The sequence below is a fragment of the Gossypium arboreum genome, chromosome 9, assembly GCF_025698485.1.
Source record: "Gossypium arboreum isolate Shixiya-1 chromosome 9, ASM2569848v2, whole genome shotgun sequence".
Lineage (NCBI taxonomy): Eukaryota > Viridiplantae > Streptophyta > Magnoliopsida > Malvales > Malvaceae > Gossypium > Gossypium arboreum.
The window spans coordinates 80,200,355-80,226,748 of NC_069078.1; the positions used below are offsets into that span (position 1 = coordinate 80,200,355).

At 32.9% G+C, this 26,394-nt stretch overlaps 5 protein-coding genes across 5 annotated transcripts; 2 read left to right on the forward strand and 3 right to left on the reverse strand.

Annotated features, from left to right (window-relative positions):
* Positions 1 to 966: 966 nt before the first annotated feature.
* Positions 967 to 1,724, reverse strand: LOC108456257 (uncharacterized). Its single transcript, XM_017754855.2, has one exon. It carries the CDS (start codon positions 1,458 to 1,460, stop codon positions 1,098 to 1,100), a length of 363 nt encoding a protein of 120 aa, XP_017610344.1. The 5' UTR covers positions 1,461 to 1,724; the 3' UTR covers positions 967 to 1,097.
* Positions 1,725 to 2,665: 941 nt separating this feature from the next.
* LOC108457038 (UNC93-like protein 3) lies at positions 2,666 to 6,362 on the reverse strand. Its single transcript, XM_017755841.2, has 10 exons — positions 5,611 to 6,362; positions 5,266 to 5,429; positions 5,037 to 5,100; positions 4,826 to 4,939; positions 4,677 to 4,721; positions 4,058 to 4,305; positions 3,861 to 3,951; positions 3,332 to 3,444; positions 3,117 to 3,240; positions 2,666 to 3,019 (listed from the first exon to the last, which is right to left on the reverse strand). Exons 1-10 carry the CDS (start codon positions 5,782 to 5,784, stop codon positions 2,825 to 2,827), a joined length of 1,332 nt encoding a protein of 443 aa, XP_017611330.1. The 5' UTR covers positions 5,785 to 6,362; the 3' UTR covers positions 2,666 to 2,824.
* A 4,679-nt stretch (positions 6,363 to 11,041) lies between these two features.
* LOC108455530 (increased DNA methylation 1-like) lies at positions 11,042 to 18,058 on the forward strand. Its single transcript, XM_053018636.1, has 18 exons — positions 11,042 to 11,048; positions 11,285 to 11,353; positions 11,395 to 11,426; positions 11,674 to 11,720; positions 13,660 to 13,728; positions 13,816 to 13,897; positions 13,984 to 14,043; positions 14,128 to 14,180; positions 14,272 to 14,438; positions 14,822 to 15,005; positions 15,350 to 15,407; positions 15,493 to 15,549; positions 15,641 to 15,889; positions 16,665 to 16,726; positions 17,009 to 17,065; positions 17,173 to 17,266; positions 17,506 to 17,646; positions 17,736 to 18,058. Exons 1-18 carry the CDS (start codon positions 11,042 to 11,044, stop codon positions 17,856 to 17,858), a joined length of 1,611 nt encoding a protein of 536 aa, XP_052874596.1. The 3' UTR covers positions 17,859 to 18,058.
* Positions 18,059 to 19,370: 1,312 nt separating this feature from the next.
* LOC108456827 (arginine biosynthesis bifunctional protein ArgJ, chloroplastic) lies at positions 19,371 to 24,032 on the forward strand. Its single transcript, XM_017755523.2, has 17 exons — positions 19,371 to 19,563; positions 19,728 to 19,859; positions 19,961 to 20,084; positions 20,227 to 20,300; positions 20,480 to 20,524; positions 20,996 to 21,046; positions 21,143 to 21,211; positions 21,361 to 21,419; positions 21,662 to 21,731; positions 21,923 to 22,003; positions 22,078 to 22,164; positions 22,309 to 22,431; positions 22,650 to 22,712; positions 22,930 to 23,007; positions 23,072 to 23,217; positions 23,344 to 23,414; positions 23,500 to 24,032. Exons 1-17 carry the CDS (start codon positions 19,504 to 19,506, stop codon positions 23,580 to 23,582), a joined length of 1,416 nt encoding a protein of 471 aa, XP_017611012.1. The 5' UTR covers positions 19,371 to 19,503; the 3' UTR covers positions 23,583 to 24,032.
* LOC108456828 (uncharacterized) lies at positions 23,850 to 25,907 on the reverse strand. Its single transcript, XM_017755524.2, has 3 exons — positions 25,382 to 25,907; positions 24,601 to 24,946; positions 23,850 to 24,519 (listed from the first exon to the last, which is right to left on the reverse strand). The coding sequence occupies exons 2-3, from the start codon at positions 24,907 to 24,909 to the stop codon at positions 24,085 to 24,087; spliced, it is 744 nt and encodes a 247-aa protein (XP_017611013.1). The 5' UTR covers positions 24,910 to 24,946; positions 25,382 to 25,907; the 3' UTR covers positions 23,850 to 24,084.
* Between the last annotated feature and the right edge of the window lie 487 nt (positions 25,908 to 26,394).

Here is a 26,394-nt window from a genome sequence, read left to right on the forward strand (position 1 = left end):
CATTTTCATTGAAGAAATTCCATTACTTAGATTTTATGTTTTTTTTATAATTGGGGAAAGAGAATGGGGTTGCTTGGGATTGAACCCAAACTCTCACTCTTACAATATAATATTCTTGTCAATATGGATTAAAAGGTCGTTGGTTTTAGTATAGTTTATTAAATGTGCTTAAAAAATAAATTTTAATTAATTTAATTTTTGTAATGAGTTATCAAACAAGATGATAGTCTAAATAACTACAAGGCAGAATCCAACTAATAGAAAGTATATTAGATAAACAATCGAAAAGGACAAAATCCATTAATGACAACTACACATATTAGGACTATTGAGACTAGAAATCTAGACATCACAGATGCATATAGTAAGACTTGAACTAGAATGTTTACAGACCCAAAGCTTCGGCTATAACTAATAAAACCAATACCATTAACCTAACATCAAGTTTCATGAGCGGATGAGACTATTAAACAATAATGCTTATTTTTTTATAATAATTATAATTTTATCTAATTCTTTAAATATTATGTTAGTATACTAATTCATGTGGTGCGTCCCATATCAATATGTTGAATTCTGGATTTGTCACATTAGTATACATCAATAATTAAATTAATCAACGATAATATAAATTAACAAAAGAGACCAATTGAATAAGCTTAATTGATGTAATTTTTTAAATAATTGATTTAATTTTTCTATTTTTTTATTAAAAAAATTAGACCCTTTTGCTTTTAATATAAAGTACATAAAATAAAAATAATATATTAAAAATTCAAAAATAAATCAAATTGAAGCAACTCAATCTTAAATCATATTTTAAATTGATTATTTTTTTCACCAAAAAGAAAATTGATTTAATTTTTGTAAACTTTTCTACTAAATTTCAAGATGAACTCCAAACTCAACCGAATAGTTGGACTTGTCCGTTAAAGTGAGTCATAAAGGGTTATCCGTTACGAAATATTGAGATATAAAATTTATGATTGTATTAATGATTTATTTATTTGGAGTTAATTTATTACACTATATTTCTATTATAATAAGACAGAAAGAAAATAAACTATGAATTTCAGCAGAAAAGAAATAAGCCGAAATCAATGGGCCTCGTCGAATTCCCACAAGCCAATGCCACGGACCACCCAAGCCGACCCAGTAACAATGACGGCCGCGAAAACCGGAGGAACAATCCAATCGATTTTGGACTTGCCGAAGAGGTGTACCGGCAAGCACAGCTTCTCTCCCACCACGTCCATCGGAACTCTAACCGACCCCTCTGTTCCGCACGCTTTCGAGAACGAAGATGACTGAGATACGGCGGAGACAAAGGCCACCTCCGGCGAGAACGACGCCACCGCCACCATCGCAGTTAGAATAACAGTCCACGTGGCAGCGTAGAGTAGCACTGGCCACCGTAAGGTGAGTCTATGAAGCAGGGTTGTAAGAAAAGAAACAATCATTTTTTTCAGTGAGGGGATTTGGGGGAGGGTTGGGTTTTAAAGAGAATGGATTATCGAGGAAATGGAAGCCTTTTAGAAAGAGGGGATGGCTAAAAGAGGGAGGGAGGGAGGGAGGGAGGGAGGGGACCTAATTTCAGCTACTAAAGTTTAGTTGGGTTGGGGATTGGCGTTGAGCTGTGTAATGAAAGAGACCAACTCCCAGAATGTTTTCGACTTTCTTTTTTTTGGTTAAGGATTTGGTTGCCAGTCTCCACGAACTCCATCACTACGTGGATTTGTTTGCCTTGCTTCGCTAACAAATTGAATCTATTAAAATGTAATTCTGAATTCACTGTGGGATATTGAAAATTTTTACTAATAAAAAAAAAGTTTAATGATAAATCTAAACAATAATGATTATATGTTTTGTCAAAATAATTTTAAGTGTATTTTTGAATCTTTCTTCGCCGTCAACCTTTAATTTTTTTTTTCAAACTGTATTTTCAAACTGCCAAAAAAAGTTTTAAAATATAATTATAGTTTTTTGACAAAATATGTAAATGTTAATGGTTAAATTTATTATTAATCTAAAAATTTTAAAATTCAAATTTTCAAAGATAATCTTGTTAAGAATACTAATTATAAAGCTTGAAATATTAATATTCGTGGATCATAAAACAAACATAATTTTATTTTATTTTAAGAGTGAAATTTTAAAATAAGTTCAAACTTTTTATTTTTAGGTCAACAATTTTAGAATATTTAAAATAATATAATTTTCTTGAAGTAAAGTCGAGCATTGAATTTAAAAAAAACACTATAATAAATTCAGTTCTGCCCTTTATTTTTATAAAATTTTCTATTAGTTTCAATAATAGGTAGAAAAATCATTATAATAATCAAATTTTAATTTGTTACGTCCATTAAGTAAGGGATAAATTTAATTTTTATTAAAATAAATAACTTAATTACACTTGATTAGACTTCAGTCCATCAAATTGAACTTTTGAAATCAAGGATAATTTATTTCAACTTATAAAGTGGACGATGAAAATTGAAATTATTAAATTTTACAATAAAAAAACCTAATCAAACAAACGACCAATTCAATAATTTAATTAAATCAGACTCAAGTCAAATTTATGGATTAGACCCCCAAAGTATTAGCGTGACTCTAGCGCCAAAACAATGGTAAGAATAAAGAATAATTTAGGAAAACACTAGCATTTAAAGGGATATTTATAACTACAATTTGATATTCGAAACCAGACTTGTAATTGGATGGATATTACAATTATAAACGTCAAAGAAGATTAAGTAGCATGTAATTAAGTTTTCCCAAATTTGAAGAAACATTGGTTGTACCATAGCTTGGTTGAAATATATTACATGTTGGTAACTTGGTGCGAAGAGAATGCTTTCTCTACCTTCAGAGTAAGGAATAAAAATGAAACCAAAGAAATAGAAATCGCACCAACCATGATCTCCACCATTGTCTGCAATGTCACAACTGGGCTCAAAAAGAACACGACTGCAATCGCGGAACTCTGCCACACCTTCAGCTGTGCAAACGCTCCTTCCTGCTTCAGATGAAATATTCACTTGTGGTTACAGAGAAAAAAGTTGTGAAGTTACTGAAATGTTTAGACCGAACATATACTTGTTTCATGTTCGTACCGTGTCGTGCTTAAAAAGTAGAGCAAGCAAAGCACTGAGCTGCGTGTTCAAAACCCCATCACCGACGCCCAGGAAAGCCGCCATGAGAAGAGGGTATATTACGCCAAGCACTCCACTAGTTGCACTACATCACAACATTATTTAAGGTTAAAGTAGGATAGAGAAACAGCTGGGAAGTTAAATACAGAAAAACTACAAGACCGCTTTGCTCTAACCTGTATTTTAGCAAAAGCCACAGGAATATCAATGCCTGAAAAAAAGCTCCCCCACAAACTATGACAGTAATTGATCTGAGGCCAGATGTGAGTCGACCAGCCGCCAGGGAACACTATCACAAGGTTTTACCATCCAAATGAGAGTAGATAATAAATCAACCAAGTGAGCTACCAGCACTTAATGAGAATAAATATCAATATTTTACCGACTTTGTAAGACTAAAGTGAGCACTGCCATACAGTAATAAACAGAACTTGCATGATGGTCAAGTCAAAGAAATGCTCTTTTTAATGCAGGCATATGGATATGCATCTATGGAAAAGAAACAAGTAGCCACTGTCCTATGGCGAAGTGTCTTGACAAAAAAATAACACAAAGGATTTTAGGAAATTTTAAATCTTTCACTAAAGTAAGGAGAAATAGTTTACTACGAAGCTATTCATTAAAAACCTAAACTTTCATGCGGTTATTTTGAAGTAAAACTAATTGTTAATAACTAGCAATCAATCCTGAATTTTAAGTACTTACAATTGCATCAAAAGCACCATAAACTGCCATTGCACCACCCACACCAGCCTCTCCAAGAGTTGGGTTTACAATGTCCTTGGTGTAACTAGCCCTAAAATTGCAAAATATATCTAACTATGAAAAAAGATGAAAAGTTTTCTTTAAGAAGGCAAGGCTTGAAACAAGTTGTTGCAGTAAAGGGCCTAAGCAAGCAATACCATACAAAAGCTTGCTGTAATCCTGAATAAGCAATAAGAGGAATGACCAACAGCATCCGCATGTCAAGCAAAGGAAGGATAACTGAATTCAACCGAGATGCCACAGCAGAACAAAAACTGACAGAAGAATCTTCTGATACCTTCTCTTTGTCATTGGTTTTACGTATGAAACACATAAGAATTGTACCTAATGTCATACTACAAAGAAAGACAATGAAAAGCAAAGTCGTGCTGCCGGTACTTCCTTCCTGCAGTGTAAGAATAACTTGTCATTAGCCATTGAACATTTAAAAGGAAAAATGAAAAACACTAAACCCAAGCTGAAAGATCCATGCTATCAAATAATAAGATGGAATCAAATCCCATGATGATTTTTTTTTTTTTGGGGGGGGGGAGGGGGAGGGAGAGGCAGGGCATTGGAATGGTGGTATGTATATAACTACCTAAAGAATAATCAGTTCTTGAAAGAGAAATTAAGTACTAAAATCAAACATATCTGGAAGCATGCAGAAAGCTTGGACTGATTTTTCCACCCTGATATTGAGGAAGACACCATCGTCCAAAAACACAAATAGAATAAAAGAGGAAAAAAACTGTTCTTCATGAAGGTAACACATACCGTTCCCTTTGGCAGTACTGCAAGTGTGATCAGATTCCCAACAAACTGCAAATTTTAGCAAAACCAATTTGTAGTAAAAGATTAATGTTTAGCATTTAAACCTCGTCATAGAAAGTTTCTGAGTAGATTGTCACAGCAAAGATTGTCACCTGGTGAAGAGCAAAAACTGCCCAAAATTCTCCATTGAAGTTACCAATCACAGTTCCTTCATGTAAGCCGGTATCTATAGCATGACTGCGTGCAATAGAAGTAAGATATGTCCCCTGAGACACTAAATTGGTTAAGAATCAGAAATCAATCAATGATAATCACTATACAAGAAAGATCGATGAACCTAATAAGTCTAAATCGCACACATACCTCCCCAACCCATATTACCGAAGCTGCAAAACCCATATACAGTGAAACTGGAACCATAGTATACCTATAAGATTAAAAGATGGTCAATTTGAAAGTTCCATTACAACATGGTTAAAACATAGTATGGAAAGACCCAGTTCAAGTTGAAAGTACCATACACAGAAATTGGGCAAAAGGTCAGTATTTCATTTCTACATTAATTACCATTCAAAAACTGAAAAACAATTACCACGTAGGCTTCAAATTTGCAGCTATATACAACCAATAACCAGTAGTCCCCAGCACCACAGCATTCTTAGACCCCAGTACTCGAACCACCAGCGAAGCAAACAAGGAGAAAAACGCAAATGATACATACAGTATCCCGAGTGATACCGTTCCCAAGTTTCCTTCCTGAAACAGCCAAAAAAAAAAGGAATGGTTAAAACTTTTTAAATTTCAATAATTCAGGAAAACTGTAGAATCTCTTAAAAATTCCCGAGAATTTCAAACTTCAGTCACGTTTATACTCAACCAAATAGCTGGATTTGAATTCAATCGAATGAAAATATATAAGACGGAAAAAGGAACTCACGGAATTAATAGTAGTCTCTAAATTCTGAGCAGCTCCATAAGCAAGGAAGATCAACAAGAAGGCGCAGCTCAAAATATGAACGTCCCTCGTTCGGTTTTTGGGAGTTTCACCTCCCGAAACATCAACGACCAGGGGCGCCTCTTCGTCGCGAGGATCCATCGATTCGATTGCCATATGACTTGTAATTTTAGCTCCAGCTGATTTTAAAAAACCCTCCAGGAATTAGAGAGTGAGAAATCCAAGAGAGTGAGGTCAAGAGGGGAAAGATAGCCGGCTTGAAGAGTGTGGAGTAAAGGACATACGAGAAAAGCTACAACTTCGGATTGTTGATTAAAAATATTGGGTTGGGGACCATGTGATTGCTGAGAAAATCGTAGGAAAATCAAAACATGTGGAAGGATTCTGAATATTCAAATTGATTATTTTGGTTTCGTATCATTTTGAAAGGAATCTAAAAGTCTTCGAATTAATCGATGATGATGAAAGATGACAGAGGGGCCGGAGTATCGGACGGCGATGGAAGCTTAATCGACTAAAACATATATTATTTCTTAATTCAGTAGTATTTTATTCAATTGTACCTAAAAAACGACAGACAAATTTCTTCATTTTTTTTCCTCTTCTTTTGCTAGTATCCTCCGTCAAAATTAGGAATCCAACTATAAAAGAGTGTAAAGGGGAATCCTCCATTGCAGTTTGAGTTCAAAAGTATGATTAATTCGTTAGCCATTCCTATTCATTTTCCCAGCAATAATTTAGATTGTATTAAAATTTAAAATAATTTAATATAGTGACCAAGTATTTAAATAATTTAGGTTAAGGTTCTTTAAAGTTTCTGAAATTTACTAAAAAATAAATTAAGTTTCTGTATATTTTTTGTATTAAATTGAGTTCTTCAATATTGAAATTTCAATCAATTAAATACCATTAAAATTAAATCAATGGTTAATATTAACATTTTCTAAGTTGTTTTCACCACATGGCACGTTAGGATTATGCCATGTGGTGAAACTTGGTATTTTTATTTAAAAATATTAAAATATTATAGAAAATCATAAAATGTTTAAAAATATAATGCGTAAAAATTAAAAAATTATTATAAATGACAAAAATTCTATAAATTATAAAATTTATTAAAATTGAAAAATATTAAAATTAAAAATTTTATAAATTATAAAAAATATGAAAATTGTAAAATTATTAAAAATATTAATGAAATTAACAAAATATTATAAAACACATAAAAATTATAAAAAATAAAATTATATGAAAAAATATAAAACTAACCCTAAAAATATAAAACTACAATAACACTACAAACCTATTAAAACTTATAAAATATTTATTTGATCCCTAAAACTATCTATTGTACTCATCCAGATCTTATCAAATCTTGTATCTCGTTTCTCCATGGTCCATGATAGGGGAAGTGTTTTGACATGTAAAAGGAAAGAAAATGGATTGAGAAGGAAATGACAACTAAGGTTATATGTAAAATTGTAAATATTTTTAATTTTTGTAATAATACTTTTGTAATTTTCCATTTTTATAATTTTTTCACATTTCTATATTTTATAATATTTTAATAATATTCTATATTTTAAATATATTCTTAATTTATAATTTTATTATGTTCATAATTTATATAATTTTAAACTTTTTTAATATTTTAATAATTTCTGATTTTTAATTAATTTTATTTTATTATTTTAATATTTTTAATATATTTTTAATATTTTAATTAATTATAAAATTAGAGTCCCAAAAAATCACATTGAACAAATGATTCAAATAATAGGGAACTATTATGTTGTCTATAAGTTTAATTGGAGTTATAGGTTTCCTTGACTCTCAAAGTTGGTTTGACTCCTAGATATATAAATATGATTATCTTGATTGACAAAACATTAGATATGACTGTTGAAAAATTCGGGTTAGAAAACGTGTTTGTTTACATAGTGAAAATTTGAATTTTTTTTTCTAAAATGCGAGCCCTTTGTGTTATTTATTAATAAACTTTACTAAATTATTACATGTGTTTTCTACTTAGTCAATCACCGACTTTTAACCAATACAGTCTTCTATACTATTTTTGAATCCTCAATTTACTTAGAGAGTAGGATCTAATTCACAAACTAACTCGAGTTAATTCCCTCTATGGAACAAGAAACCTAACTCGAGTTTTCAAAAAACTAGGATTTATTTAAAAAAATAAATCTCACTATTTTCTTATAGAGTAACTACACTTGGAGTTGTGTATATTTAACTTGGCCCATACTCATTATTTATAGGAAAATTTTACATAAGTTCCACTTGAACAATAAGAGACAACATAATAATATCTTAATAAAAAACATAATGTCTCACTAGGACTACACATGGTGGGCCGTGGCACTCACACTGGAATACCCTAGTGTGTCTCCCGCCTTACTACTAGCAGGTTTTATGAACCTTGTATTAGGTGTAGTTATATTTACTATCTAGACTTTAAATCAACTTATCTAATTTGTTCATGTCAATAACTAATTACTTATTTTTAAATATTAATTAATTAATTCAAATAATTTTAATTAAATTATTTTCTCAACTCAATTCTAATTTTGTTAAGATTACGATAATTTTAACATACTAAAACATATAAGTAAATAAATTTAATTGTCTCATTTAGTAAAACTACAAAGGCGGTTTAATTTAATTTTTCTTTAAACATATGAGCAATACACTAATTCATTTATCTTTTCATTGCCTTTATTCATTCAACATATTGATTCTAAATGCAATTTGTGAAGAGTTGTGTTGAGCTAGTGGAAGAACTAATTGAATATATATAATTAGCATTCAAATAATTTGTAATTAAGTTTTAATTTTTATTTATTAATTACAATATTATTTAGTCATGGAGTCAATCCACTAAAATTATCATGACTAAAATCTACCTTCCCATTACGAAAACAATTTATAATCTTACTTTTCCAATAACCTTATAATTAGTGTGTCACTCTCATATAATATCATTTATATCTTTAAGTTACTTATGTTCACTAATATGATCATCTTTTATCTTATGGTAATCATTGCATATTTCTTTGTGAAAAAATCATTCGTATTAGACCAATGACCTGTGGTCATGTTTATTTTTCATCACCCATGCAATGCCAATGAAAGTATATTATTTACCCTTTATTGGACTATAAATTCTACTGTTTTAAGCAAAGCCATGTCATACATATGTAGTATACCCAAAATATAATCATTCTACTCTATTACCAATTGAACACAAACTTTTAATATATCAAAGTATACGAGTTACGTGTACATAGTCAGTTACTTACTTACGATTGAGGTAAGTCACACCATAAACATCACAAGTGAATAAATCTATAAACAGATCTAGGATAAATTCAACTCGGGTCATGTTTAATTTATTGTTAATCCAGACAATCACACTATATATTTATTTTTTTGGAAGTCATCCATTTTGATGCCCAAAATAAGGTATCTCCCCAATTATACTTGATAATCGCTTAAATCAATTTGCTTAATTTTGACACTTTTGACTATGAACTACTTATATTATCTACAAATATAAGTTATCTTTTCGCATCATGATTCGACCACATAATGCAACTTTATATTAGTTAAATGTTAAGTAATTAATGAGTCAATATTTACTCATACACTTTACTTTTCATACCAAAATTATTACGGATAAATATATAAGAGATGATAATTTAAACAATGGAGTTTTATTAATGAATCTGTTGAAAAAGTTATAAGCATTAATGATGAAACAACTACAATAAAGGTACTAGATCCCAATAGACTCAGTTTTAAAAAGTTATGAGTTGATTATTGAACAATTAGTAAGTTTATATGTCTAAACTTTGATTACTCAATATTTGCACAATTATTACCTAACCCAATAATCCAAACCATATCAACAACAACTTAAATCCCAAACCCTACTAAAGCCATTTTCAACCCCATGCCTAACCACTAATCCAACTCACTTAACAATCTTTCATTCTTAATTCACTTACCATTTCCTATTTAGCCAAGATCATAACCTAAGAAATATCACAATAAAGTTATTCATACATTCTTACCTTGAATTAGCAACCAAATATCTCCACAACCACGATCAAAACAAATAAAAATTTCAAAAAGAAAAAAGTGAACAAAAGTAAGAAAGTGTCTTGTTTCAACGAATCTTGATTAAGACATACAAAAGTAAAGGGATTGAATAAAATAAGGGAAATAGTAATAAGAATATATATATATATATATAATGATACTCAAATGTACCAAATTCAGTTAAGAATTAACTGGAAAGTTCTAAGTGTCAGAGGTTTAATCTAAGAGGTTAGGGAGAAAGTTTGGTAGAAAGGAGGAACATATCAAAGTCAAGTAATCATTTGACAATGATGGACGGAGATCAAAGGGCTTCTTTGTTAGACCTTTGATTTTAAATTAGTGGGTTTTAAGCCATTTCAATAAAAAACTATACCATGAAGTTGAAATAGGAAGGGAAAAGGCACTAGTTTGGTGTGATTCTTTGTCGAATAGGGAGACTAGACGGTGGCGAGATTATTGGAAAAAAATTGTGAATAAGGTCTATTAAATTTTAAAACTTTTAAATAGTTCAATGATCAATTTGTAATTTTATTTTTTAAAATTAAGTGGCCAAATTACAATATTATTAATAGTTGAATGACATTGGATGTAGTTTACCATGTGACAAATAATGAGTTAATGGTCACATCTAACATCCATTACCAAATTAATATGCGAGTGACTACTTTATAACTTTTTGAAATTGAGCAACGAAAGTGTAAACATATTAATAATTGAGTGGCATTTGGTATTGTTTACCTTAAATTTAAGCACGCCAAGCTTGAAAATCATCTTCCAACCTACTAAGTTACTAGGAAAGTGATTACTTTCCTACATAAACACTCCCAACTACTTATATTATAAGGAGCTTATTATTTTTCTTGGTATCAAACACTAACACGATGTTCTAAGACAAAATTCCGTCATATATAAAAATGTAAAAACATGCCAAAAAAAATATATTTTATAAAACAATAATATTTTAATCTTTACTCCAGTGAGTTTGTTGGGATAGTAATGACACGGATGAGAAGTTATTGAAAACATTTTTTAAAAATCTTTTTGGCTGCCCCTCTGACCCTAATTGAAAAGTAAATATTGACCGCGAATTAAGCATTTTTCATTCCGGTTTGCTTGCCGCTCTCCAAACCTAATAGAAACCTGGACGATTTTTCTTTTTCTAGCTTTCCACGAAATCTAGATCCGTCAGATTTGAAATATGGTTGTCTTCATTACTCGTGCATGCTTTGTTCTTCGATTCGATATAATTCTATGTTATTCGTATTCGATTTCTGAATGTTTTCTTTTATTCTTGGACATGTACAGTTAGTGTTTCCGATCAAAATTTCCATTGTCCAAATTATGATTAAACTTTGACTAACGTAAAATAATATCTACTTCTTGTTTTTTTTTTTTTTTTGGTATAGTTTGCGAGTTGGATTGGAGGCAGACATTCAAGTCTAGCATATTGTAACGAATGCCAGTTTAGCATTGCTTTGGAGGCATATAGTCAAGTTTTCCGGACGCATTTGAATTCTTATTTCTTTCTCTGGATATCCAGTTTTGAATGCTACTAATGGAGGAAGAAGCAGTTTTTATGGGAGCCTCAACAGAGGAGATTATGGAGAATGTAAATAGTACAAAGCCTGAATTGAAGCGGGCTTTAATTAGGTACTAGCGTTCTTGATAGAGCCAGAGTGAAGGTAACTATTGTTCCCCCTATCTAAATCAAGGTTAATTTTGTTTTTGTTAAGTGTTGACTCGTTTATGGAGGTTATTACTATTGTTTGGTTATGGTTATTAGAGAATACTGGATGGAATTATTCATGCTGGTGCATATCGGTGTGGATGCATTTTATGATTCATCCAAAGTCGCTCAACTGTTCAACTGTTATTTGTTCTTTTAATGCTTAGTATTTAGGATGTATAATGTGTGTGGTGTGTGAGCAGGTGCTGAGTGCTTATGACTTTGAGCAGCATGCTGATGCCAAAACTAGGTATGCACATAATCACATAAACTTGGAGAATGGAAAGCACTCAGATAAAACCAACAAGGTAAAATCAATATCCAGGTTGAAAACCAAGAAAATGCATTCAATGAAACTTGACCATAAGATAAGTACACAAAAGATATATATATATATATTTTAAAGTTGAAACACTTGGAGATCATAGAAAAAAGAAAATAGGCAAACTCGGTGGTTTGATGTTATATTTCTTCTTTGCTTCAACCTTTCTGCAACTCCGATGCAGACTTGCTGCAGAACTTAACTGCTTGTTAAAACCTGAACAATGGCAAAAATAAAGTGGCTTTGTACTGTCTGTCAAAAAATCAATTTTTCATTCTCTTTGGTTGGTAGTGTCTGTATTAATATACCCGGTATGGTAGATTTAATATTTCTACTCTTGCATGTGCTGCTTGAGTCGACCACTTACCTTCTTCGCTTAAACTTTACACGTGCCACCAGATACGGCGACAATTAGCTTAAATGTAATTCCTGCCATCTGATAGAATCTATATCAATTCGATTCTTTCCCATTTGGAGTTAATTTCGATTATTACACTTTTGTAAATTTCCATGTTAATATTCACAAGCATTGGATGTATTGCATAAGCTACTACTTACGCGTGGCAACTTGATCCTAGATATTTCTCCACACTGTCAATCCTAGATAACATACACTTTGCCGGTACATATACAAATAAGGAGCCCTTTCGGAATTGGAAAGGTAATAACTTATGCTTAATGCTTTGATTGATTTATGTAGGTTAGGTTTGGTCTATCTCATATGGCTTATTGTTTGTTTTTCTTTCTTGGGAGTTTGTGAATAGATTTGCGGTTTCGTTTCTTTTTAATTGCCAAAAGTAAAAGAAACAAAAAGATGAGAATTCAATTAGAGGACTGCCATTTTCCTTGAGGTTGCCTCTCTTTCTTCTATAGGCAATCAAGTCTAGTTAAGGAAATAAAAACAACATTGAGGAGAAATATCTAGGATCAAGTTGCCACGTGTACGTAGTAGCTTATGCGATACATCCAATCCTTGAATATTAACATGGAAATTTACAACTGTATAATAATTGAAATTAACTCCAAATGAGAAAGAAATGAATTGATATGGATTCTATAATATGGAAAGAATTACATTCAAGGTAACTGCCGTCAAATTTGGTTGGCTTGTGTAAGGTTTAAGCAAAGAAGGTAAGTGGCCCACTGAAGCAGCGCATGCAAGAGTAGAAGAAACAACGCAGACGCTTCTGTCCTCTCATGTGTGGTTACGCAATAAAAATCCTTGCTTCTTTTTTCCCCATTTTTTTGCATTCTCAATGTTTTGGAAGTGAGGATGAATTTTGAGAGTTAAATATTAAATCTACCATACCAGTTGTATTCATATATATAGTGTCAACCTTCTTAAAGAGAAGGAAAAATTGAATTTTTGTGTCAGTACAGAGCCTCTTTAGTTTTGCCATTGTTTAGGTTTTAACATGCGCTTATGTTCTGCAGCTAGTCTTAATCGGAGTTGCGGAAAGGTTATAACATCAAACCACCTAGTTTGCCTAATTCTGTAAGGTAAACTGATATAAATTTTTGGTGATTTCTTTTTCTATGATCTCTCATTTTTTCAACTTGAAAAAAAAAAAAAAAACTTTTCTGTCCTTATCTTATATTAGGTTTCATTGAATTCCTTTTCTTGGTTTTCACCCTAGATATGGAATATGGATTTTACCTCGTTGGTTTTATCTGGGTGCTTAGTGGAATCAAATCTGGCATTTGAGCATCACGTTTGCCTTTTCAATTTAGTTCTCATATGAGTTGGTGGATTGAATTTTTTTCTGACAAATTTTATGGTTAATTCCTCAAGAGGGCTGTTATTAGGGCTATCTACCTTCTTCATAAGATAGATTGTTTGTTTCTTTTTCTTTTTCACACCTCACAGACATTGTACCTTAAGACCTAACTCAGTCATGAAACGGAAGGGAACTGCTGATGCTGGCACGAAGAAAAGGTACACTATGGCATATGCTGTGCTTCTTCTCTATGTAAAATTTAGATCGGCCTGAATTAAGCTGGAATTTCTTTAAATTGTTTTCAGGGATAATTTCTTGCACCAGTCACTTTTTATGCCAAAAGGACTTCCAGATGGGGCTGAATTGGCTTACTTTGTCAAAGGACAGGTGAAATGATTTGTAGAAAATTTATAGTTGATTGGCAATAATTTATGTCTAGTACTGACTGAAACTCTCAAAAGAAATTTATCCAGAAGCTAATTGAAGGGTACAAGCAGGGAAGTGGCATAGTCTGTGGATGTTGCGAGCGAGAGGTAAGTTTCTAATTTATTGTCAATTTGAAGCTAGATCATCTCTCTCATCTATGATTTGCTTTAAATTTGTTTTGGTACGAGCAGCTTAGCCCTTCACAGTTTGAAGCACATGCTGGAATGGCCGACAGAAGACAACCGTGAGTGGTCTATACAGAATTTGATCTTTTGCTAGAATATTGAGTCATTCCTTTTTAAGCTTTTACTTTTACTTTTTCTTTTTTTAAATAGGTATCGTCACGTCCGTACATCTAACGGATTGACGCTTCATGATATAGCCTTGTCATTGTCAAATGGACAACGCATTACCACTGATATCGGTGATGATATGTGTTCAATATGTGGAGATTCTGGAGATCTGCTTTTTTGTCATGAATGCTGTCAGGCTGTTCATCCAGGTGCGTAAATTTCTTTTATTTTGAACTGTTTCTTCTAGGTTTATGTTTTGTTGAGACAGGTACTTGATTAAAAATTGGTGTTTAAAGTATTTGATATTGGGTGGCCAACATCCAGTGATTATATGATCTTTTCAATTACAACACAGTGCACTCTGTTCAGCATTTGAAGCTCTAATCATTTTGTGCTTTTGTGCCTAATGATTATTAGACTGTCTTCCAACAATTTTCTCTCAAACAATGAAACAGAAGATGCACATGCCTGATTAACTTTTTGTCATTTTGCATCTTAATTGTGAAATACATTGAATTTATCTTGTGCTTGATTTTCATTTTGATCTAAGGTTTTCTTTCATCACTGATTCCATTGAATTTCTTTGTTGCAGCTTGTTTGAATTTAGGGCACCTTCCTGAAGGTGATTGGCATTGTGCAAATTGTGCAGATGAAAATGGTCTTGGTAGAAAAGCTGTTTCAGGAGAATCTTCAAGGATAGCAAGACCAATTGTGATACGATTGACAAGAGTTGTTAAAGCACCAGAATTTGAAATTGGTGGTTGTGCAATTTGCAGGTTGGTATTTCTGTAATTTTTTTCTCCATTCTAGTATGCTGTCTCTAAACATATCAATATCTTAGAATCTGAGGTTCAATGTGTGAATAATCCTTCAATGAATTCATATATATGTTTGTTTATTATCCACATAGAAGCATGTTGGAATTGAAACTAGTGGATTGTTAATAGAGAGGCTTTTTAGGAGTCAATAATCTCCCAATAGTTTCTTATTTAGACTTTGTGTTCCCTTTTTTTTTTTTTTCGTTTATTTATAGATTTCTTACATGATAACTGCTTTTAGTCTTTATCCATGTCTGATATTTGTATTATGAGACAAGGATGACTATTATTGTTTTTTTCAGGGAGTATGACTTCAGTTCTACTACCTTCGATGATCGGACAATTATTTTTTGTGACCAAGTATGTGCAGTTTACTCATATTATTTCTATCCAAACAGGCTTTTTCTTTGGTATATCATTATCTTTTTCTTCTGTCCTTTCTTAGTGTGAGAAGGAGTTCCATGTTGGATGCCTGCGTGATAGTGGACAATGTGATTTGAAAGTAAGTCTTAAATGCTCTTGCAGTTTAATTGTTACGATATATGTACTAGTTGAATTTTTTTTTATCATTTTGTTTTTCCTCCATGCAATAGGAAGTTCCCAAGGATAAATGGTTCTGTTGTGATGACTGCAAAAGGATTTATGGGGCCCTCCAGAGTTCTGTTTCCAACGGGGTGCAGATAATTCCTACTTCATTCTCAAATGTAATCAGAAGGAGGCATTTAGAAAAAGGATTATTTATTGATGAAGCCACAGATTGTGTTCAATGGTGTATACTAAATGGAAAAAGCCATTATCCTGAAGATCTGCCATTACTTTCAAGTGCAGCTGCAATATTTCAAGTAAATTTTTCCTCACATGAAACTTATTAGCATTCAGTATATTATAGTAGTTGCTCATTGGGTCATATTCTTTATATACTTTTTTTTTTTCATCTGACCTTTTTGTTCGAACATGTTACCTTTTACCTAGCTTTTTAGTGTTGTACTTGGAGCTTGTACAATAAATGTTAACCAAACTTTTTGAATTGAAATTTTGAAATAAGCTCTGTGCCATGAGTGATTATGGCTTTTGAACAATATATAAAAGGAACATGTTGGAGCGAGTTCTGAATTCAGATGCTCTCAGACGCATTTTTAGAACGCCTGCTATTTGCATACACTTCCATCCACGTCTCAGCATATAATTTTAGTTAAAGCAGTTGAAGTTCTTAAGCATACAATCATGATGAGGTTGGGACACAAAGAAAATTGTCAATCTTAGAGAATGACACTGGTACTTTTGAATTTGTGGATATATTACTGATGGCTGATGGATAGAATAAGATCCAGCTTAACTAAAGAAAAATTGTACTCGGATCAAATTGATGAATTCCCATCCATACAAATTACAAGAATTGCAGTTGAGGTGAAGTTGGGATTTTAAAACTAAATTAATGATGGAACTGAATTTGATTAAACATTCGTAAGTATTGGTTATACTATGGATTTTTCTGATATGCACGTCTATATGCTAGCTGCCTTTAGAGTGTTGATTATCTTGCTTATATTATGTTTAGTTTAGTTGTATTTAATAATTAACTGTCTGCTCAAGTTATTTGTACTTTCTTTTTGACAGGAATGCTTTGATCCCATTGTTGCAAACTCTGGTTGTGATTTGATTCCTGCTATGGTCTATGGGTTTGTATCTCATTCTTCCCCTTCCTACCTTTTAGGTGGTTCTAATGTTTTATTTTCCTTTTTGGCTTTAAAACAGAAAAAAGGAAATATAGAATCTCTTTATGACTAGAAAAGGTGTTCGCAAGAAAATATGTTTATTTATATGTGATTAATAGGATGTTTTGCTTGATTTATCACAAATTTTGCATCTTAATGATACTACTAAAACTGTTAAGGCATAATTTACTTGTGATCTGGTTTTTTCGGATTGGATCTGACAGTTGCATTTTGATCTTTGTAAAGGAGAAGTATATCTGGGCAAGAGTTTGGTGGAATGTATTGTGTGGTTTTGATTGTCAGGTATTTTGCTTTTTGTCTTTCATTTGGGTGGTGGGGAGGGGGGTGTTGTTTTCTCTCTATTGCTTTATTGCATATGCATGTATACACTGTGTTGGTGCATGGTGCAGGTCTGTTGTTGTATCAGCTGGTCTTCTTAGGATATTTGGTCGGGAGATTGCTGAGCTCCCTGTGGTAGCGACAACTAGAGAACACCAAGGAAAAGTAAGTGATTAGACTAAGCATGTGCATCGTTCTTGCTGTCAACTTCAATCCTACTATTTTAGGCAGTTTGAAATTACATTGCAATTCTATGTTTAACTTTACAAATCTGTCACCTTAGAATGCTGTTACATTCTCGTATAGCTTATCGGTTTTTGTTCCAAGTCTTCATTCAAAACACGAATGATGCACTAGTTCTGGACCAAGCTGACATATCTTCATTATCTTTGATCTTGTTATAGGGATATTTCCAGGCATTATTTGCTTGTATTGAGAGGTTTTTAAGTTCACTAAATGTGGAAAGCCTCATGCTTCCTGCAGCTGAGGAAGCTTTGTCAATTTGGACAGAGAAGTTTGGGTTTACAAAGATGAAAGAAGAGCAAGTAAGTGCCATTCTAAATTTCTTTCGGTTTGAGAAACAAAGATGATAAAAGCTTTAAGCGGCCACACTGAACTTAGTTTTGTGTTTCAGTTGATGAATTACCAAAAGCAGCTACAAGTGACAGTTTTCAAGGGAACGTCAGTGCTGGTGAAGAAGGTGCAGCAGATTCCAAATAACTCTGTTAATCTCCCCGATAACTTTCCATCGGAATAGCCAGCCAGGTTCAGCAATGGCTTCAAACATGACTTTTAATTTGTCTTGTTGGGCTTTTGAACCCTCCGTGAAATTTCCTTTGTGTTTTACAGAATCAAACAAGCTTTGCATGATGACTTCTTATTATGCATGCATGCGGTAAACAGAAAACCTTTTCTTGACATTTTAAAGGTTCTTGAATAACATATTAGTGCCTAAAATCATGCTAAGATTTACATATTTTGAAGGTAACTAAGAAAAGATAATGTGAAAATGATATGTGGTTGGTGCTTTATTTAAACTACAAATTTTGTTTTTGAAAATTATAATCTACTTCAAATCATACCAAGGTATAAGAAAGAAGCTACTATTGAGTACGTACATTGTTTTTTTTTTTTTTTTAAATAAAGTAGAGTTTTTCATCTTTAACATAGTAGCAAAAGGATATTTTGTTTTTCTATCACATAGAATTATTACAATGCAATTATGTATTAACTGTTAAATGCTATGCTAAGCTAGAAACATCTGGTAAGTGTAACATCTTTGCTAGACAAAATAAAAATCGGAAAATGGAGCAGGACTTTATGTAATAATAAATTGTGGTAATAATAATCTGCGGTATGTTTTGAGTAATTATTATTGTAATTAATAAATTTTATTAAATTTGGTATAATTGGGGCTTTTAATTATTTTCTATAATTCTTAATATTTAGGTAGGTTAATTAATCATAAATTTTATATTTTTTAATTATGCAGTTATGTAATTATTAGATAAAGAGAATTATAATTTATCATAATTATAAAAGGGTATAGTTATTACTTAATTTTGATTTTTTAATATTCATTTTATTGTTTTTGTTCAAAGTTTATAATTGGTAATTTTCAAAATTAGAATTCTAATAATTATACATTTCTACTATTATTTTATGATCTTCAAACATGACAAAAGAAACAGACAAAAAGTGATATTGTAATGACAATAATTTATCCAATATATATTGGGATAAATAATATGGTATAAATATCTATTCACCATAGCGAAAATTAAAATTAAAATTTTTACTAATAATATTAAAATTATGATAAGTGTTATGAAATGATAAAACGAAAGAACACACTGAAAAAATATCACTAGAAAGAATTATGAAATAATGTAATGAAAGAATAAACTTAAACGAAAAGTGACAGAAAAAAAAAGAAGAAAGAAATAATCTTTTTTTCTTTTCTTGTGTATCCATACAAACTTCATATGTGATTCTATTTCTGTTACTCTATTAAAAGTATCACTTTGAGAGTTATTATATCCATTTAAATCTTGTTTATAAATTTTATATTCACCTAATAATAATTTTTCAGGAAATTATTTATTTGCAGTAAAAGAAATTAGATTCCGATATATAAAAATATATGAATTTTTATTACATTAGCAATGTACTAAATATTAGCCTTAATTTTTATATAATTTTATAATTAAAATTAAAATAAAGTGACACACACTTAGCAATAGGTTTTCGGCAATAATTTTTATATATTATTTATATAATACATCAGTATATTATAAGTGCTACTAAAAACCCTCACAAAATCTCTCCTTTTCTTCCTCTTCTTCTTCCTCATATTGAACTCCGCTCCCATCCAACGTAGGCAAGAAATCTTTTTTTCAGAAATGTTTTCATGTGCTCCACATTTCACTTCTTTGAATTTCTCTGAAATGTTCTACCCTAAGGTCAGCTTCTCTCTCTCTCTTTTTTCTTTTTTGCTTGAAGTATCTGTTTGGCTGCCCTGCGAGAACATAAGTTTAAAGTTCATTTTTCTAGCTACAAATAGAAAGAGAGAGATAAATTACTAGGTAACTAAATGGTTTTTTTTCTTTTACATTTTATTTTGCAGATTATAAGCTCTATTTGTTCGCCAAAGGCGGATTCTAAAGTATTTGCTTCTGCATCGAATGTTAATGAGGCGCCCAATTATATACCAGCTGCTCCTATTCTTCTCCCTGATGGTGATGGAGTTTGGAAGCAGGTCAGCCACTTCATTGTTCGATTATTAATTCTTTTTTTTTTCGAATTTCTATCTAAATTTGCTAATTTATTATCGTTTTGTTTCCGGTCGCAATTGCATAGATTCCGGGAGGAGTTACAGCTGCTAAGGGATTTAAAGCTGCGGGCTTATATGGTGGATTGCGGGCCAAAGGAGAAAAACCTGATCTTGCGCTTGTCACCTGTGACGTTGATGCCAATGTTGCAGGTGTTATTCCTTTTATGCTTATTCTATACTTAGAATCTTAACTGAACTATTTCTTCTTTATAATTTTTCTGGGTGAGTTCATTTTGAAGATTGTGTTCATTTTCTGGCTGTGTACTATAACTCACTCGGAATCTATTTCCAGGGGCATTTACTACAAATATTGTTGCAGCAGCACCGGTGGTGTATTGCCAAAATGTGTTGAATAATACGAAAACAGTATGTTGGATTGGCTATCTTGCGGATTTTTTCTTAAACTGATGAACCAATTTGATTTTAAATTGCCTTTGTGGGAGTTCATAGCTTTCTTTAATCTTGTAGATGTTCTTTATGGCATGTATGTATATATCTGCTCATTTCAGTTATATGGCTAATGGCTAAATCAATCATCTTATCAGGCACGCGCCGTGTTAATAAATGCTGGACAGGCCAATGCTGCAACGGTTTGTATATGCATTATTTTCGTTTTCATTACACTGTTTGGTAGGGTGGAAGAGGTAAAAAGAGTTGACTTGGTCCTTTCCTTTTCATCCTAATGTGGGAGGAGAACACTCTTTCAATTTAAATTAAAAATTTTATTACAAGTTTCCTGTAACTTCTTTCTTTCCTTGTATTTTCCATCCTTCATGTCAAAACACAATGATAGATAATTTATTCACTCTCCTCTATTTCCCTCTTCCTGGTCTTTTTCCTTCCATCCATTTTCCTTCCTTCCTATCAAACATGGCGTTGGTTTTTGTCTAGTCCCAAGTGCTTACCAATGAGTGTAATGCATTTTAAATGTGCTCCATGTATTAGTACAGTTGAAGCGTAGGAAAAGAATCGGTCTTTGACCCTTTTTTCTTATTGTTCAAGCTCCCAGCACACCAGATTGAATCAGATTTTACATGGCTAATTGACCTGATGGATTTCAGGGTGATGCTGGTTACCAGGATGTGATAGAATGTGCAAATGCCCTTGCTACGGTATACAACTTTTAGAGCATAAGTTCCTTGTTCTGTTTTGATCTTTGTACAGGCTGCATTCTTTTTACTTTTTTTTTTTTTTTTGCGTTATTGCAGATCCTGCAAATAAAGCCAGAGGAAGTATTGATTGAATCCACTGGTGTGATTGGTCAGAGAATAAAGAAGGTGCGGGCCTTTTTCATTTTTTATGTTGAACATGGGCATCCTATTTATATTCTTTGCTTGTTATGGTGATCTATTAATGCCATTGAAGTGAATTAAGTGGTTTCCTTTTGACCAGACTGATACAAAACTATCCATGATATCATATGCAGGAAGCACTTTTGAGTTCCCTCCCAAGGCTAGTTAATTTACTATCACCGTCTATTCAGGGGTACTTCTTTTGCTTATTCTTTATTCTCTTTGGTTGTTTCCACGCTTATATAAAGGACTAGAGACATAGATCTGATAAAGTTAGCTATGGTGTTATTTTTTCCTTGTTAGTAAAGTACTAATAGAACCAGGCTTAGTTGATTAGGAAGTAAATTTAATATCTGCAAATAATTCCAAAATTTGTCTTCTGTGCGGTATGTCAATGTTCGCATAAGCATTCTTGGTCTCATTGTGGCTGCTCAGGGCAGATTCTGCTGCAGTGGCAATTACCACAACTGACCTTGTTAGCAAGAGTGTGGCTATTGAATATGAGGTAACGGTTTCAAAGGAATACCAATTTATATTCCACTTTTACTATAATTTTGTATTTTTTTCTTAGAAATCAATATCTTTTCCAATTTAGATGATAGCATTGCCTTGGCACCATAGAACTTGGATGTTTCTTATGAATGAAGTTCTTGTTTAATGTATCTCATGTTGATGTGTAAACAATTATTGTCTCAGGTTGGAGGGACTAGTATAAGAATTGGGGGAATGGCCAAAGGTTCTGGGATGATCCACCCTAATATGGCAACCATGCTTGGTGTATGTCTTTCAAGTGTTTCTAGCTTTCCTATGTGATACATCAATTCTATTCTAAAGCCTGATAACTCGTTCAGGTAATAACAACTGACGCCCTTGTTGAAAGTGATGTCTGGAGAAAGATGGTTCAGGTTGCTGTAAGCCGCAGTTTCAACCAAATCACTGTATGTAATTTCATTGCTTTCAAACCTCCCTGTGACTTATATCAACTAGGTGACATCTCAGTTGAATAAATTCCATTTCTTCCTTGACATGGTCTTATCTGTCTTGACTTGTCTTTAGCAAGTTCAGTTATTGTTTTTCTGTAGGTTGATGGAGATACCAGTACCAATGATACTGTCATTGCTTTTGCCAGTGGGTTAGCTGGATCGAATTGGATCACTTCTATAAACAGTTACGATGCTGCACTACTTCAAACTGGTCTTGATGCTGTAAGTTGGCTGTACTAGAGCTTTACCTTCTTCTTTTCTAGTTTAAATTAGGTTTCTTAGATGTTGAATAAATAAATTTTATCTTGTCTGCAAATCTCTCAATTCATCTATATCTCTGACTAGAGTTTTGGTTAATTTTTTTGAGACGACAGCACCTGGGTTATGATCTAAACCAGTTTTTGGAATGAATTGCATGAAGTTTACGTATCTCTTCTCAGGTAATGCAAGGTCTTGCAAAATCAATAGCTTGGGATGGAGAAGGAGCAACTTGTTTAATTGAGGTCTGAGTTCTTCAATTCTTTATTCCCTCTATTTATGGACCTACAGAAGGATCTTTTTTACTGAGTGAACCCTGATGTTAGGCCACTTCAATTAATAACTTGTTCTGATATTATTGAGTAATGCATTTGAATATAGGCAAAAAAATCTCTTGGTCCTTTTTTTCCCCTTATTATGGGTTCTTGAATAGTTTCAGCCAATGCTAACCTAGAGATGCAGGTCACAGTAAGTGGTGCAAAAGGGGAGGCTGAAGCAGGAAATATTGCGCGCTCTGTGGCTGCTTCTTCACTTGTCAAGGTATTAAATTTGAACATAAAATCTAACTGTTAATCATAGCATTGCCTAATATAAATTATGTCAGGCCGCTGTATATGGGAGAGACCCGAACTGGGGACGTATTGCTGCTGCTGCTGGCTATGCAGGGATTTCTTTTAATCAAAACAACCTCCAGATACTGCTTGGGGATATTATGCTCATGGATGGTGGGCAACCACTTGAATTTGACAGGTAAAGTTATGCCCCATTGGTGATTAAGGAGAAATTACAAGTTATTTAGAAGGGGTTAGGAAGTGACCTTGTAAATACATTCAAATCTTTATCATGCCTAATATGTAGTTGCCCCATGCATTCCAGGATTGCAGCCAGCAACTATCTCATTAAGGCTGGTGAGACACATGGAACGGTGGAAATTAAAATTGCTGTTGGTAAGTTTCTCTGCAAATTATGCCCTTAATCTTTTATACATGTCTTCCTCTTTGGATTTTAATGTCCGTGATTGATCTATAACAGGTGATGGACCTGGATTCGGTAAGGCATGGGGGTGTGACTTAAGTTACGACTATGTCAAGATAAACGCAGAATATACAACATAAAAGACATTGTTGCAGACAGTTGCATTATCCTGGTCGGGTGCATTAGATTGTTCAGTATGTATGACAATACTCGTAATTTTAACTGCAAATGATAACCTGCATTTCCTCCATATGTGTTCTTCAGCCACTGTTTTGACACCATGTTTACAAGCAGGGAAGTATTTGATGGGGCAATAGACTGGGTATCAACCTTTAATTTCTTCAAATTGTTCTCTTCTCAAAGCTTAGATTATTTGTAGCAAAAAGGGCAAAATCAGTAATGAGTAATTTGTCTGCAGAAATATGTTTCAGATCTCATTAAAGAGGTGCTAGTAATACTCTTTTTACAAAGGAAAAGAACTTTTAAACCCACACAATCATCAAAAAACCATTGCGTAATTGCAGTAAAGTAAATTGTTCCAACATCCATATAGGGAAAGCTTAAGAAGCTTTATTATTTATCTACAAGGATAGATAAAAGTGAAGAGCTTTTCTTGTCCGTGATATGAAGGGAGAGATTTACTCAGAGAGCCTCTGCAACAGAGTAGTGCATCCTGGTTGGTGATTTTTTCAGAAAACTACTCCCACAATAAGGGTCTGGACTGCCGACATTGAAACCCTCAAGGCTGACAGAGGAATTGGCTAATCTGTCCGGATGAACCTCTGGCGGTGGTTTATAACACCTATCAGAACTCCCGCCACCCCTGCGTATTTGTTTGTTGTCTTTTCCACCACCACAGCCTCGTCCTGAGTTGTTGCCCTTCTGCCCTTTCTTCCCATTTTTCTTCTTGTCATTTTTCTTCTTTGATTTCTGCTGCTTTTTGCTTCTAACTGTGTGCAATACTGATGTCGGCGGAGGATCATACACATCTGGTGCCCATTTCACAGTAAGCTTCTTTGGCGGCAATCCCTGTTTCTCACGGCTACCTTTAAGGGCTGATACTAGCTTCAAGGGAGTCTGTTAAAGGGTAAATAACAGTAAAATTAGAGGAAAGAACAACGGACCTATGGACACTTAAGAGCAACAAAGGACACTTACAGGCAAAGAAATCGAGCGGGAGTAGGTCGATGGAGACTGCACAGAATCCTCAGAGAACATTCGCTGCATTGCAGTCACAATTTCATCATCATCATCATCATCATCGGGGGTAGACACAGCAGAAGGAAATGATGCAGACTTAGCTAAACACTTTGAAGGAGGTTTGCTTTTCTGCCTCTGTTCGAGCAACTCTTCCACTTTACTCGTGTTTGTATCGTTAGATTCATTAACATCGTTGAAACATGTACGAACCATAGCATGCTTTATGTCACTTAGATTTTCTACCTCTCCAGAACCCAATATGTCCATTTCCACTACCAAGGACTACAAGAAATCCTAGCTTCAACTAAAGAACAAAACACCATTGTCACGATTGTAAACTTTCTAAGCTATAAATTCAACGGACAGAGCAGAGGAATATCAAAACCAGAATCACATCTCTTTATACTGATAAAAACTAAACCTGGTTTAGAATATAATACTAGGATCCAGCTCCATGATTACATATAATTAAGATGAACTCAAATCTGTAACATTGTAAACAAATAAACTAGAAATGAAAAAATAATTTCCCAAAAGCTTTATCAGTAACAATCATATATATGTACACAATAAAATTTAAAACATCCAACATATATCCATTATGTAATGCGATACATATATATTATCCTAATTACGTAGGATAAGCACAACGATCAAACTTTGAACAAGATATATCAGCTAGATACTGTCGCATCACACGTGCGGGTAGCACGTGCTAAACGGATAAGGAATGATATACCTTTCTTAAGAAAGCTGCGGTAAGTGAAATCAATACAAGATCTTAAAACCTCTGAAAAAAGCAACCCCAGCTCAAGATCGAACCAAATCTCCAGGTTTTTCTTTCTGAGCAAACTAGATTCCTTCGTGTCGCACGGTAATAGCCTCAAAAGAAACGGACGACTTTTGGGGAAGACAGAAAACAGAGAGGAAAAAAGGAGAGAAAGTAAAGGAGTCAAAAGAGAGCTAATGATTTTGAGGGGAAAACGTTAACTAAGATTACCACGCCGATCACTCTTTTCAAGATGCTTCAAACGATGGGAACTTAAACCTGCATGAAAAGGAGTTAAGGAAGGGATTAATGGGAGCAAAATCGATCTGAGAGGTAACGAAGGCATATTATCGTTTTATGCTCTTCGAACCCCCAACTTTTGTAAGAAAAAAGCCCTATTTTTTTCCCTTTGGTTTTGGATCGATCAAGATTTAGAAGGAGACGGAGAACCCTAATATGAAAAAATCCTTTTGGGGAGGAAAAGAAGGAAGAAGATTAGATAAAGAAGGGAATGGAAGGAAAGAAGGTTAAAATAAGCCACAAGTCCCTGTGCTATTCGAAAATTAGGCATTTAGTCCTTTTCGTTTTTCAATTTTAAAATTTAGGTCCAACTGAATTTTTTTTTTTTTGTTATTGTTGTGACATTTTTTAAATAAAAAAATCTTTCTTGGTAATAATGTAATAAAAAATAAAATTTTAATTAGCTTTAATTTTTTTAAAAAAATTAACAGAGTTAATAGTGAACTTGAATTTTGAAATCTGAAGATGGACTAAATTTCATGAAATAAAAGTACAGGAATTAAATTTCAAATCTTTGAAAAGTACAGGGACTTATAGCACATTTTAACCAAGGAAAGAATCTTGTGGGAGTCAATGGGAATTGGCGGTATTTGAGATCGAATCAAGAACGTCCACGTTTCAATCACGGGCTTGTCTGACTCAGATTTTTTTGGGTGAATGTACCTTATAGGTCCCTCTATTAT